The sequence below is a fragment of the Watersipora subatra genome, chromosome 4, assembly GCF_963576615.1.
Source record: "Watersipora subatra chromosome 4, tzWatSuba1.1, whole genome shotgun sequence".
Lineage (NCBI taxonomy): Eukaryota > Metazoa > Bryozoa > Gymnolaemata > Cheilostomatida > Watersiporidae > Watersipora > Watersipora subatra.
The window spans coordinates 17,680,758-17,695,852 of NC_088711.1; the positions used below are offsets into that span (position 1 = coordinate 17,680,758).

Below are 15,095 nucleotides of genomic sequence, written 5' to 3' on the forward strand. Positions count from 1 at the left end.
CTTCTAATTTGAAAAGCTAATAGCATGGCTCTCCCGCATCTACTTGTAGATATATTACAGCATGAGATTTCTTGGCATGTTTCTGTGGGCAGCACATGTTTATCTTAAAACTAAATGTCTCTACCATGATTTCTATTATTTTATTCAGATGCGGACAACAGCATACATAATCCAATGACAACACTGTTTTCAAAGGTCCTGAAGCATATGGGAGCCATACAAGAAAGTATGCATCTATTATCACTCATGTTTAGTCTACAACGCTGTACCCTGCTACCTCATTGCCTCCAGTGAAGGGATCTACAGATAAAGTTAGGTTACATTAAATAATTTGGACTGTTTTACCAATTAAAACACTCACCTCTTCTAACGGTATTGAAGCAGTATAATGCCTTCCAAAAAACTTACTGCCAAAACGCAAGAACAGATTGATTCCCGTAGAGAAAGAGACCGAATTTGCAAAGCAGGAGCTAGACAAGCAGAAACTGCTGAGCAAACTCGGCTGTGGCTAGAACAGGCCAGCACTGCAGCTGCTAGAAGTGCAGAAATTGCTGAGCAAATACGTCTATGGCCAAAACAGACCAGAACTGCTACTGTGTCTGCTAGAAGTGGAGAAACAGCAGAGCAAACACAGCTACGCCTACAACAAAACAGAATAGCTAATGCAGCTGCTAGAAGAGCAAAAACTGCTGAAAAAACGCAGCTACGTCGAGAGCAGGCCAGAATAGATGCAGCAGCTGCTAAAAATGTAGAGACCGCTGAGCTGACCCAGCAGCAACTCAAAAGGCTCAGAGCAGCTGCTACAGCTGCCAGATGTTCAGAAACCACTGACCAGATGCAGCGGCAACAAGAACATGATGCACTAGCTACAGCAGCTGCTCGGCGAGCTGAATTTCCAGAGCAGACGTAGCGGTGCCAACGGCAAGATGCACTAATTACAGCAGCTGCTCGGCCGCCACAACCTACTGAGCGCCGTGCATGGGCAAAAAAAATTGCACTTGATTACAATCCTGGTACACAGTATGGAGCCAAATTTTTTATGGGGCAAAAGACTAAAAAATGCTCCAGATGTAATGCCTTACGTTTGAAAGACAAGAGGCCATATAGGTAGTTTATATAGTAAATTTTACTGATAATAAATTTTATCGACACAACCACATTACTGCAAAACTGTTTGTATATACCATGTCAAAATGCAAGCTATAGGCGAAGAACTGGTAAGCCATGATTAGTGTTTTAAGCATGTAGAAGTCTCTATTCAATAAATGCTGGCGATAGCTCAGCAGTGCAATAGCGAAATATTTTGTAGAATTTTGTAAAAGATGTAAAAATTTTCCAATACTGCCAGTTTGAAGAACTTCAGTTTGCCCAGCAATGTCAATTTTATTATCAGTTCTTTGTACAAAAATAGGACAACTCCAATTTGAGTGGTTTGAGACTGATGCACTGTAGACTAGCTGTAAAACACATTGCAGATTTCCATTGTTCTCCCCAACATTATTGACATGTATGACTGCATAATTATGTGTATGTATTGTCTGATCAGCACAACAATTTCAGTAGACTGCATATTTTGAGTTGTTTTACAGGTTGAAAGACAACTCTCAATAAACCTATTGCTGTAAGTGAATCTGTTCTCAAGCACGAGTAATGCAGCTAGTACAATATATGATCTCAGTTTACATAGCGCCTGATTTGACCTTTAGAGTATTACTAGGTGTAGCTATCCAAGCACACTTATGAAGATATCACTGCCTGTTTCAGTGGAGTGATGGCTGTTACCAGACTCTCTTCCAAAACTATGAGATAAAGTATAGTAAAGGTTACCATGTATCTCTCAAGTCCTGTCTCGTTTGTCACCACCTCTCTACTCCTTTTTTAACCTACACTAAACTCATTACTCAAGAGGTCAGTGCTAATTTGATTACTTCTATAATTCAACATAAATAACCATTAAAAGTTGTCCAAAGTTTAGTTAATATCTTTTTTAACTAAATGCCTGAGATTATGATCAGTTTAAATTATAGCTTAGATGTAATGTGAAACTACCTGTGTATTGTGTATAGCTATTTCTGCCATTAAACACTTAGCTAAGATAATTTATAGAATGCCAGTGTATTTATTTGAAATAAAATTAAAAATAAAAGTAAAATAAAGTAATATAAATAATATATTGCGTACAACAGTTTGACGTTTAAAACTAAACTTACAGATAGCGACTAACGGATAATGGGCGGATAGAAAAAAGTTACTGAGCTCATAGAACTGTTAACGAACTGATGAAACAGCTAAGAAGATGATAATCATGGTTAACTTATGTAAAAAATGTTCTGTAAATTTATACACTTTCAATCAACACTTTGTAGCTAGAAACGTTCTTGATCTAAAAACTAAATAGATATTTTGTAAAACTAGAAGCAGTTGTTACTGATCTGAAGCGTTATTTAGGGCTTAAAAATCATAAATGATGACACAGTCAACCAAACACGTACTGCCAGAGGTAGCTAGCTGTATATTATCTTTGACGCAGCAAAAATTCGAGTTTTGCAAACTGAAAAATTATTACGCCAAAACGCTTGTCTACTGTTTACAAATACCACTCAAGTTTTAGGTCTTATAATAACTTCCAACTTGTGCCAAACAGTCTTTGTCACTGAACTCATAGCAATCAGTTTGTGTCTTATTAACCTAGTAAAACTGTTTGTAGCATCCGCTCAAAGATGGAATGACGGCAACTAGTGGTTTTTCCATTTGGTTTTTGGAGTTGTTTAAGTCTGAAAAGGTTGTCTTCTCATGTCCAAGCTCTATGGTTTATACTAGTAAAGAAGCGGAGTTGTGTGTTCAACACGATGATTGGTTGGACCTGGTCAAATACCATCAGGTAAGTTTTTATGGTCTCTCATGCCAACTTTTTTTATGCAATGATCTGATATACACCTACTTCTCTTTATTGTCATAAATAGTGTAGGTTTTAGATTGTGGTCATCATTCAAGCATTTTAATATTGTGTGTGAACCATAAACATACTGAAGAAGTACAAAAGTAAAGCATCAACATAAAATCTATCTATTTCTGTGTGTAAGTTGGTGTGTCTGTGTTTGTCCAGCTATAGCCATTAAAAAATTGGAATAAAAAATTTGTATCGCAGAGGAATGGATCTTGGACCCACCCATATGCCAGTCCGATCCCTTAACAATTGAGCCACACCAGTTTAATGGATTCATTAGGCAATATATGTCGTTATATGGATGCAAATACGCTACCGCTCTCCATTACATTGCGCCAAAATGACATGGCGAACGGTTAGTTAAGTAGTTAATCTTACTCAAATTATCCATTGGCAATGTGCCAGGCTAATAGCAAGTGGCAGGCAACTACATTACCTCTCACTATTTATAAGCATACTATTTTCTCATACCTGTACAACACCAGGTGTTTTGTTAGTATATAATGTATATATATAAAAAAATTTATTCCTCACCCCGGATACCCCGTATGGGTGGTAAATTCTGCTCTAACTCGGGTCTCCTACCAGAGACCTGGGAGTTTGAGCACTCGTCTCAAGATCTTAGCTGTTCCCAATAGCGCACTTTTCTGCAACTCACCTGAGTTGATTGTTGTTGGTATTTGGGCAAGCCACATTTTATGCGCCGGTGTTATTGCACCCAGTGCTTCAATGACTACTGGGATTACAGTTGTACTTACATTCCAGCATTTTTCAATTTCTTCTCCAAGAGGGAGATATTTCTTTACCTTCTCTTTTTCTTTGCTGGCTATATTGTAGTCATTGGGTACTGCTATATCTATTATAGTAGCCTTCTTGTTCTCCTTGTCTACCACCACTATATCTGGTTGATTTGCTAGGACTTGCTAGTCAGTTTGGATGTAGAAGTCCCAGAGGATCTTAGCGCTGTCATTTTCATTGACCTTACCAGGAGCTTCCTACCAGTGTTGTGGTTTATTAAGGCCATACTCATCACATAGACTTCTATACACAACACCTGCGACATGATTATGTCGCTCAGTGTATGCGTTCCCTGCTAACTGCTTGCATCCACTGATGATGTGTTGGATGGTCTCAGGTGCATCTTTGCACAGTCTGCATCTAGGATCGTCTCTAGTGTGATAGATTTTCACTGGTGGTGCCACCAAACCTAGCTTCCAAGTAGTTGGATTACAAGAGTGCACCATCACCACCACCACCACCACCAAACCTAGCTTCCAAGTAGTTGGATTACAAGAGTGCACCACCACTCCCAGCCTTGTTGGGAGCACATATATATATCAGTGTTTGTGTTTTTGTCATATATATGACAAAATATATATATATCAGTGTTTGTGTTTTTGTCAAACTCCTTGTCCACTTATAGCAACTTAAATCTTAGCAATTGAAAAATCCACACAGAACTGGACTTGATCTTGGAACCTCTGGATCTAGAGACAAGGAATTTAATCGTTATGCTACATGGAGTACATTGAAATCATTGAGAAAATAGCCATCACAAAAAAATGCTCATGCTTAAATCGCTTGCTTGGAGTTAATAACCAGCACTGTTGACCATTATTAGTAATGATTGTTAAGCTAGTCTAAAATACGGGTAATGTTTTAGTAAAGATTTTAGTGAAAATTCAGCTTTTCAGGTAAATTACTCAAATTCATTAGGTAATTGTTTTATTACCCAAGCAACTACGAGCATTCATCAAGTGTTATACATATTTAAAAAGGGAGTATAACTTCTTCCAGCATTCATATTGGTGTTATTACAAAAATTTTTTACTAACAGGATATCCATCAAGCCTCTAGCCCTTTCATTATTATTATTATTATTCGTTATTAATCTATGGTGCTTCTCATTACTAAAAATATTACTATAATATGGACCAAGCACCATATCTTGGGCCAGCCACATAAAATTAGTAAAATCTTACATAAGACAGATAGAATGAATAACAGAAGTTTTCTTTGGTATTAGATTTTGTGTCACAGACCCACTTTTATTTCTAGCTCTCGAATTAATAAAAAATTTTTTTATTATTTTATTAGCATTAAAAATTTATTTTTAGCATTGCTTCAGTATTCAGATACGAAATACAATTTGTTCAATTTGTTAATTGATTTGCAATAAGTTAACTTTTTTCCAATTTTAAATGTAAAAGTTATTTTTTCTATTTTATGTCGGTAAAATATATCAAAAAGAGTTATTAATGGATGTTGTATGGCAATGCAAATAACTTCAAACATTCTTGTTAACAGTTGAATAACATATGTTAACAGTTGAATAACATAGCATAACATGAATAAGAGATTTTTAGTGGTAATTTGACAGCAATATGCTATATAAACTCCAAGCCATCAGAGTGTACCACTTCTGTTGTATGGTTCTCTTATACTAGTGTTCACCTGTTTGTTCCATATGGTAAATGTCAATAGCTCAGTCATACCACTAGCCCTTTGATTGGTGATGAATACAAACATTAAACTCTCCCATGCACCTACCTTGCATATAAAGATACTAACAGCAGTTCAGATATGTTATGTGTGTGAAACTTGAGGTTGAATGTAACAACCTTGCATTTTATAGGTGGAGAGTATCTATCTACCTGGAGGAACTCATTTGTCCTACAACTGTGATGAGGCTCAGACAAAATGCTTGTCAGATCACCCTCCTGGGATCGCTCGGTCACAGTGCTGTTTACGCCAGCTGGCTGATGGTGTACAGACAATCATGAGAGAGTGTGAGGTAATTGATCCTAGAAATATTCATGCACTAGAAGTAATGAGTGCGAGGAATGTAACTGCACGAGTCGTTGACCACTCTCCGTAGGCCTATATGGCATCGATATGAGGTGGCGACGACTCAAATGATGTTTAGTATGCCTGAAGTGTTTGGGCATGTAAAAATGATTGAGTTTGCTGCCCTATTTCTGGCCAATGCACTAGCGATGCGCAATAGTAATAGTGCAATTCTAACATAATACTATAAATAAACGTAGCACTGAAAACAGATACTGTACTATTAAACATTATAAGATACTAGACACTGTACTAGTGAAGATTATAAGGTACTAGATACTGTACTAATAAACATTATAAGGTACTAGATACTGTACTAGTGAACATTATATGATACTAGATACTGTACTAGTAAACATAAGGTACTAGATACTGTACTAGTGAACATTATAAGGTACTAGATACTGTACTAGTTAACATTATAAGGTACTAGATACTGTACTAGTGAACATTATAAGGTACTAGATACTGTACTAGTTAACATTATAAGGTACTAGATACTGTACTAGTGAACATTATAATGTACTAGATACCGTACTAGTGAACATTATAAGGTACTAGATGCCGTACTAGTGAACATTATAATGTACTAGATACTGGACTAGTGAACATTATAAGGTACTAGATGCCGTACTAGTGAACATCATAATGTACTAGATATTGTACTAGTAAACATTATAAGATACTAGATATTGTACTAGTAAACATTATAAGGTACTAGATACTGTAATCGTAACATTATAATGTACTAGATACTGGACTAGTAAACATTATAATGTACTAGATGCTGTACTAGTGAACATTATAAGGTACTAGATATTGTACTAGTGAACATTATAAGGTACTAGATGCCGTACTAGTGAACATTATAAGGTACTAGATGCCGTACTAGTGAACATTATAATGTACTAGATACTGGACTAGTGAACATTATAAGGTACTAGATGCCGTACTAGTGAACATTATAAGGTACTAGATGCCGTACTAGTGAACATGATAAGGTACTAGATGCCGTACTAGTAAACATTATAATGTACTAGATACTGGACTAGTGAACATTATAAGGTACTAGATGCCGTACTAGTGAACATGATGAGGTACTAGATGCCGTACTAGTAAACATTATAATGTACTAGATACTGGACTAGTAAACATTATAATGTACTAGATGCTGTACTAGTGAACATTATAAGGTACTAGATACTGTACTAGTGAACATTATAAGGTACTAGATGCCATACTAGTGAACATAATAAGGCACTAGATGCCGTACTAGTGAACATTATAATGTACTAGATACTGGACTAGTGAACATTATAAGGTACTAGATGCCGTACTAGTGAACATGATGAGGTACTAGATGCCGTACTAGTAAACACTATAATGTACTAGATGCTGTACTAGTGAACATTATAAGGTACTAGATGCTGTACTAGTGAACATTATAAGGTACTAGATATTGTACTAGTGAACATTATAAGGTACTAGATGCCATACTAGTGAACATTATAAGGTACTAGATATTGTACTAGTGAACATTATAAGGTACTAGATGCCATACTAGTGAACATTATAAGGTACTAGATGCCGTACTAGTGAACATTATAATGTACTAGATACTGGACTAGTGAACATTATAAGGTACTAGATGCCGTACTAGTGAACATGATAAGGTACTAGATGCCGTACTAGTAAACATTATAATGTACTAGATACTGGACTAGTGAACATTATAAGGTACTAGATGCCGTACTAGTGAACATGATGAGGTACTAGATGCCGTACTAGTAAACATTATAATGTACTAGATACTGGACTAGTAAACATTATAAGGTACTAGATGCTGTACTATTGAACATTATAAGGTACTAGATATTGTACTAGTGAACATTATAAGGTACTAGATGCCATACTAGTGAACATTATAAGGTACTAGATGCCGTACTAGTGAACATGATAAGGTACTAGATGCCGTACTAGTAAACATTATAATGTACTAGATACTGGACTAGTGAACATTATAAGGTACTAGATGCCGTACTAGTGAACATGATGAGGTACTAGATGCCGTACTAGTAAACATTATAATGTACTAGATACTGGACTAGTAAACATTATAATGTACTAGATGCTGTACTATTGAACATTATAAGGTACTAGATACTGTACTAGTGAACATTATAATGTACTAGATGCCGTACTAGTGAACATGATAAGGTACTAGATGCCGTACTAGTAAACATTATAATGTACTAGATACTGGACTAGTGAACATTATAAGGTACTAGATGCCGTACTAGTGAACATGATGAGGTACTAGATGCCGTACTAGTAAACATTATAATGTACTAGATACTGGACTAGTAAACATTATAATGTACTAGATGCTGTACTATTGAACATTATAAGGTACTAGATACTGTACTATTAAACATTATAAGGTACTAGATACTGTACTAGTGAACATTATAATGTACTAGATGCCGTACTAGTGAACATCATAATGTACTAGATGCCGTACTAGTGAACATTATAAGGTACTAGATGCTGGACTAGTGAACATTATAATGTACTAGATACTGGACTAGTGAACATTATAAGGTACTAGATGCCGTACTAGTGAACATCATAATGTACTAGATATTGTACTAGTAAACATTATAAGATACTAGATATTGTACTAGTAAACATTATAAGGTACTAGATACTGTAATCGTAACATTATAATGTACTAGATACTGTACTAGTGAACATTATAAGGTACTAGATACTGTACTATTGAACATTATAAATTACTAGATACTGGACTAGTGAACATTATAAGGTACTAGATGCCGTACTAGTGAACATTATAAGGTACTAGATGCCGTACTAGTGAACATTATAATGTACTAGATGCCGTACTAGTGAACATTATAAGGTACTAGATACTGTACTAGTGAACATTATAATGTACTAGATACTGTACTATTAAACATTATAAGGTACTAGATACTGTACTAGTGAACATTATAATGTACTAGATGCCGTACTAGTGAACATTATAATGTACTAGATACCGTACTAGTGAACATCATAATGTACTAGATACTGTACTAGTAAACATTATAATGTACTAGATACTGGACTAGTGAACATTATAAGGTACTAGATGCCGTACTAGTGAACATCATAATGTACTAGATATTGTACTAGTAAACATTATAAGATACTAGATATTGTACTAGTAAACATTATAAGGTACTAGATACTGTAATCGTAACATTATAATGTACTAGATACTGTACTAGTGAACATTATAAGGTACTAGATACTGTACTATTGAACATTATAAATTACTAGATACTGGACTAGTGAACATTATAAGGTACTAGATGCCGTACTAGTGAACATTATAAGGTACTAGATGCCGTACTAGTGAACATTATAATGTACTAGATGCCGTACTAGTGAACATTATAAGGTACTAGATGCCGTACTAGTGAACATTATAATGTACTAGATGCCGTACTAGTGAACATTATAAGGTACTAGTAATCAATGTTAAACTCCAGTCTTTTTGAAACACTTTGGTTTTAAGCTTGTCTATTCTTTGAGTGAATTTACATATAAATCTATGTTTGTCATTTGTTTGTTCAATTATAGCGATAAAGTTTTATAAACAGAATCCGTTTCGAAGAGGATTCAAGCTTGGAGCTTTGGGTCTGCAAACCAGCAAAATAAACCACAAAACTATGTGGTCCCATTGACTGTAGTGATGAATGATTGTGATGATATTTATTACATCGGTAAAAACACTCGCCTTTGAAGCGCTTGGGGTTATTACCTAGCTCGCTTGATCATTATGCTTACGTTTATTAAAGGTTGACTAGCAACAAAATTCACATTACAGTTATTTGGTATCAAAAGATCCACCATGTCTTACTCTGTTGTGTTGTAAGTGCCAAATTTGTGGAAAAGTGATTACAAGCTCTTAAAAGCTCAAAAACGAAAAGCCGCCGTAGATTGGAATCTCTTTATTTCGATGACGTAGCCATGAAATTGGGTTATTGTCGTCACGCGATGTTCTCCTGTGAATTGAAAGGGCAATAAAAAGCTCAATATAAAACTTATCGTAGCACTAGTTTATGACAAACACTTCGGGTTTTACTGAAGACCCCGTATCAAATATAGATGCTCACTACTTTACATTTTTGTTTCAGTTCGGTCTAATCGGCAAGTCGTAATCTGATCATGTGACCCAATACTTCGCAAATAATTTCTGCAACACTTTTTGATTATCACAAGTGACCAACAGGCTCGTCATGATTATCAGACAATGATATGTACTCCTTCAAGCTAAGGCTAAAAAATTAAACAAATTTTTACGGTAAGTTATAGGATATCAGTGCTAAAAGTGACAGCATTACGATGACGATAAAACAGACGCGTAAGAACAATAGACATGGTTTTATTGAATGCGTGAAGTATATTTGTGAAAATATTTTGACGAATAAGGTTGCAAAAAAGTGTAAACAGAAACCATCTCTCACAACTACATCACATTTGAGCCGTTTGGGAAAGAGAATCCAAACTACGGCGGTCTCGTGTGGCTGCGATTTTCTGTTTGTTTTTAAGCTTTTAAGAGCTTGTAATCACCTTTCCACATATTTTGCACCTACAACACAACAGAGTAAGACACGGTGAATCTTTTCATATCAAATAACTGTAATGTGAATTTTGTTGCAAGTCAACCTTTAAGCTAGCTTCTGATGTGGCTCTTACTGTAGTAAATATTTTACTAGCTTAAATTACTAGCTTACCAGATAAGTTACTCAAATTTATTGGGTAATTATTTTATTACTTGTGTAATGCTGGGTATTCAGCTAGTTTTTACTATGATAAGAGCTGCGTCCGCTGCTACGCCTGGAGGTTGACATAAAAGATTGCTTGCTATGGGATTCGCAATTTTGGCTTTCGGTGTAGTAAATCGACACTTTGTAGTAGTACCCATGTCAATCAACTGCCATCTAGCATTTTCAAATAGTTGTGATTTATCGATAAACCTGCCGATCTCTCACTGCACTCTGAACTGACTGGGTACTAAAAAAATAGAGGATGGACTAAATAAACTGGTGAAATTTCTATCTATTGTTCTATAGAAACAAATAGAATCACCGCTAAAATCCTATTATAGCCTCATAATCATTTACAGTTACATTTTCTGTCACAAACTGAATGACGCATTTTTTAGGAAGCTGGCCTTCAATGTGAAGTTACTGATGGAACAATTCTTGGAACACTGAAATTTGAAACTTCTCTTCCATGGGAGATTGACGCGGATATTGAAATTGAAGCGAACAATGTCTCCACATTCAATAGCAGAGTGGCGAGCAAACTAAAAAGCCTTGGTTATTCAGTGGTAGGTCCATCGTGTCTATATGATGTCATGACCCTCGTGTATATATGATGTCATCACCCTTGTGTCTGTATGATGTCATGACCCTTGTGTCTGTATGATGTCATGACCCTTGTGTCTGTATGATGTCATGACCCTTGTGTCTATATGATGGCATGACCCTTGTTTATATCTGATGTCATCACCCTTGTGTCTATATGATGCCATCCCCTTGTGTCTATTTGATGTCATGACCCTTGTGTCTATATGGTGTCATTACCCTTGTGTCTATATGATGTCATGACCCTTGTGTCTATACAGCGTATGATGACAAAACAGCCTGAGTAAGGGTTTATCACTATTAGTTGAACAAGAGGTGGAGTTGCAAGTGTCACAGATGGCTGCATTCGTGTCATGCCTTACAAACATGTGTAACGAGTTTTTACAAACAAAACGGCTTTTATGAACTTGAAAATTCCATTGTTGAATTCTCTTAGCTTCCAACTTCTTACAGCTTCTAAATGCGGTTCAGCATAAAAAATACTGTCAAAATTGGGCAACTGACTGTCATGATGCCAAATCGAACTTTAGGGCTTGTCTTTGTCCTGCTATTTTACCTTTACATTTACCCTGCTGACTCTGTAATGAAAACAGTGGTTTCTTTTCTGTACATATATTTAATACATCTTAACATATACTGTACATGTATGTAATACATCTTAACATATACTGTACATATATGTAATACATCTTAACATATAATTAATCTTATTTGTGCCAAACAGTTTTGATTGAGATTCGCTTCGAAACACAACGATAGAATTTTACAAAAACAAGTATTTTGATTTGTACAAAAATGTTTTCATCTGAACCAAATATGTGAAAGTTACCTGGTGGCACCGAAAACTGCTCTTAAAATTTTTTAATCATTTTTCAAATTACTAAGTATATTGAAACCAGAAATTTTTTCTTGTTTAATTCAGATTTGAACTTGAATAAATTTCTCGTGGTTGGCTGACTTTTATCATTAATCTGTAAAGTCTCCTGGCATAAAAATATAGCAATGCAAATGGCTGCCCAAAAGCAATTGCCATCACACATCTTCGATGGTTCATGATAGATAATCAATATGTTAATGATACTTCAATAACAATTATGGAAAGTCCCGTGAGGACATATGTTATGACCTTCACACGACTGAAGTCAACTTTCATTGGTCAATATATCCGTATGCAGGTATTACCCTACACATGGCTGTGTGTTGCAGCGATATGTGTTACAACACAGTAGCAAGAACGCTTCAATACAGTAGCGATATGTTAGGAGTTGTGTCATTATGTAATCCGGTCATTTTATTAGGCTGCGAGTAAAGGATATCACACAATGTACCAATTGGCATCGCGATGGATGTTAGAGCTATTTCATATTTCCTCCCTTGGCTCGTCTCGACTTAAGGCCAGTGGTGTACCAGTTACACGCGTCTCATTAGATGGAACCTACATCACCACCTGTGAGAGCCCGGGACTTCTCGGAAGGAACCGGTAGGTGTTGTATGTCATCTTAACAGCTAGTTACCAGTTCACATATGATTGGCTTTAAGTCTCATCTACGATGTAAAATTGACTCTTGAATTTTATGATGGCTCTATGTTTCTATAATAGATGAATTTGAGAGCGCCTAACTTTTGACATCTGATCTGTTAATCACAGGCTGCAACTCTCCTTTTTAGAATTGTAATACATGGACGTTCTATAGGCGCCAACACAGATAAAATAATTGGATGTTTTTAGTTTTTTTCGAGATCTAACTTTTGTTTGAATATTTTGTTTACTGATCTTTCTAAAGTATGAATACAGCCATGTGCTGTCATACAGTGTGTTCTGTACCTTTTTCAATCTCAAGCATAGATAGGTAACAAATTGCTCTTCTCAATGCTTGTAATTAGTGAAGATGACAGCGATGATTTTAAAAATGAACGCTTGTGTTACGCTGTAGTTATGGCCATGAAATATATCAGCATGTCAACCACTGGAGGAAGGCAGGCGCAAGCTCAAGCTGGGCTTTCTACAAACCTGGTGAGTTTGCAGCCTGCACTAAACCTGGACACCACTCATGCTTGGACCAATTTCGAGCTGACGGGAGCACACAGTTTAATATCGAAAAGCTGGAACCTTAGCAGCTAGTTGGTAAGACAGTACAATTTTCTTGGAATCTTTTAATAACATTTTCAGATATCGAGTCGGCAGAAATAAATTATTTTTCATATAGTATAAAAATATTTCATTTTTTAAATAATCTTATAAAGTCAATGCTTGAGTTGACCACAATCAGAAGTCTCTAATATTATTTATGAAGCAATCATTTCATGATCTCATATAATTTATAATAATATTTTCATATAATTTATTCCACACTTTTGAAAAAAAGCTGTTTTTGTCCTGTTGCAAAAAATTATTGTTTATATACATGTATAGTTCTTCAAACAGTTACACATATTATTCTCATTATATATATCATGGTGTGTCAAGTAGTTAGATCTGTTGTAATAGGTTTAACCTATGCAAGTACATGTATATGGATGATTTTGTAGCTCTAATTACACATAACAAGAGCAAATGCTCTTTTAATCATGTGTTGCACCTATTATAGTAATAAATACTAGACCATCTGACTGACGACATTTCTTGTTTATTTACTAGTGTTATAACTTCAGTTCTACCTTATAAGTTCATAAACATTATTATTGTTGTTGGTATTCCATAATGAAAACATCGGATTGTTGTTAAGATGCCGGTGAATCAGATTCCTCGAAATAGAACATTTCCTTGAGATTTGACTGCAAATGCTGCACACTGCAATCGTCTAGTGTAAATACAGATAAAACAGTTGATCCAATGAATTCTGCTATCGTAAACGACCATTATTGTTGCTGTAAAAGCAGTGATCTTCAACAATTTTAGGTTTTTCTCTAAATGAGATTGCAGATCTTCAGAGCAGTTTCAAACAAGGTGGGCGGAAGTACATTAAATAGTATATTTTATTAATGTGAATGATACAGCAAGAACAATCAGGAGCTAAATATGAAAATATGGAAATTATCAATGACAATGGTCAGTCCAGACGAGTTTCCATGCTATCTGCACCTTCACTGGGTAAGGTGCTGTCAATGTCAAATAAGGATGAGTAGTTATATATACCGCGCCAATGTGCATGGTTTATTTTATTTGATTTTACTTGCTCGAGCAAAAGATTCGTGTCAGATGGAAATAGTTGTAATCTGAGTTCTTTTTTTGCTGTTATCACGCGATCAGCGGAGGGCAGACCTCGGAAATGAGCGTCTTTTGAAGTCTACAATCAAAAAACAGATCTATCTGACTTGAAACACTGCTGGCCTAATTCATGCGCAATAGTTTTCACGACGTGCTTTAAATAATGAGGTGGAAGACCTGACTGCATAACCTACAGAAACTAATTTATAAATTTGCTAAAAAGAAATTCCTTCTCCTTTGCATCCTGTATATACATCTATCTATATTAATAAACCATAGTTTGTCATTAGGTGTGTTTGTTAAACCAGATAAACTTTATGCATAGCCACATGTTTTTGGCTAATTTTATCCAGACTTCACACAAATATGCTCGGTGCCTTCCACCAGGTCACCAAAAGTATTCGGCTCCAAAACTCCATTTGGTGTATGATAACCAGCCTTGTTTACACTAACTTGCTGACTATCTGATTTAAAATAAAAGAAATCCCCAGCATTACCAAGCCTACTGCTAGTTTTATATGATAGCTGCCGGGAAAACACCTATGGTGACAAATGAAAACTCGTACACCTTGGATATTCATAGATACAAAGGAGCAAATTGGCGTACTTCTGATGCATCGCTAAGGGTCTTGCTGCACCATGTTCAGGTGAAACA

General features: G+C 35.6%; 1 protein-coding gene across 1 annotated transcript; it reads left to right on the top strand.

Moving 5' to 3' along the window:
• Positions 1–2,735: 2,735 nt before the first annotated feature.
• On the top strand, positions 2,736–13,799 carry LOC137394960 (uncharacterized). The gene is made up of 5 exons (XM_068081739.1): positions 2,736–2,881; positions 5,583–5,741; positions 11,028–11,195; positions 12,531–12,712; positions 13,167–13,799. The coding sequence occupies exons 1-5, from the start codon at positions 2,807–2,809 to the stop codon at positions 13,345–13,347; spliced, it is 765 nt and encodes a 254-aa protein (XP_067937840.1). The 5' UTR covers positions 2,736–2,806; the 3' UTR covers positions 13,348–13,799.
• The last annotated feature ends 1,296 nt before the right edge of the window (positions 13,800–15,095 follow it).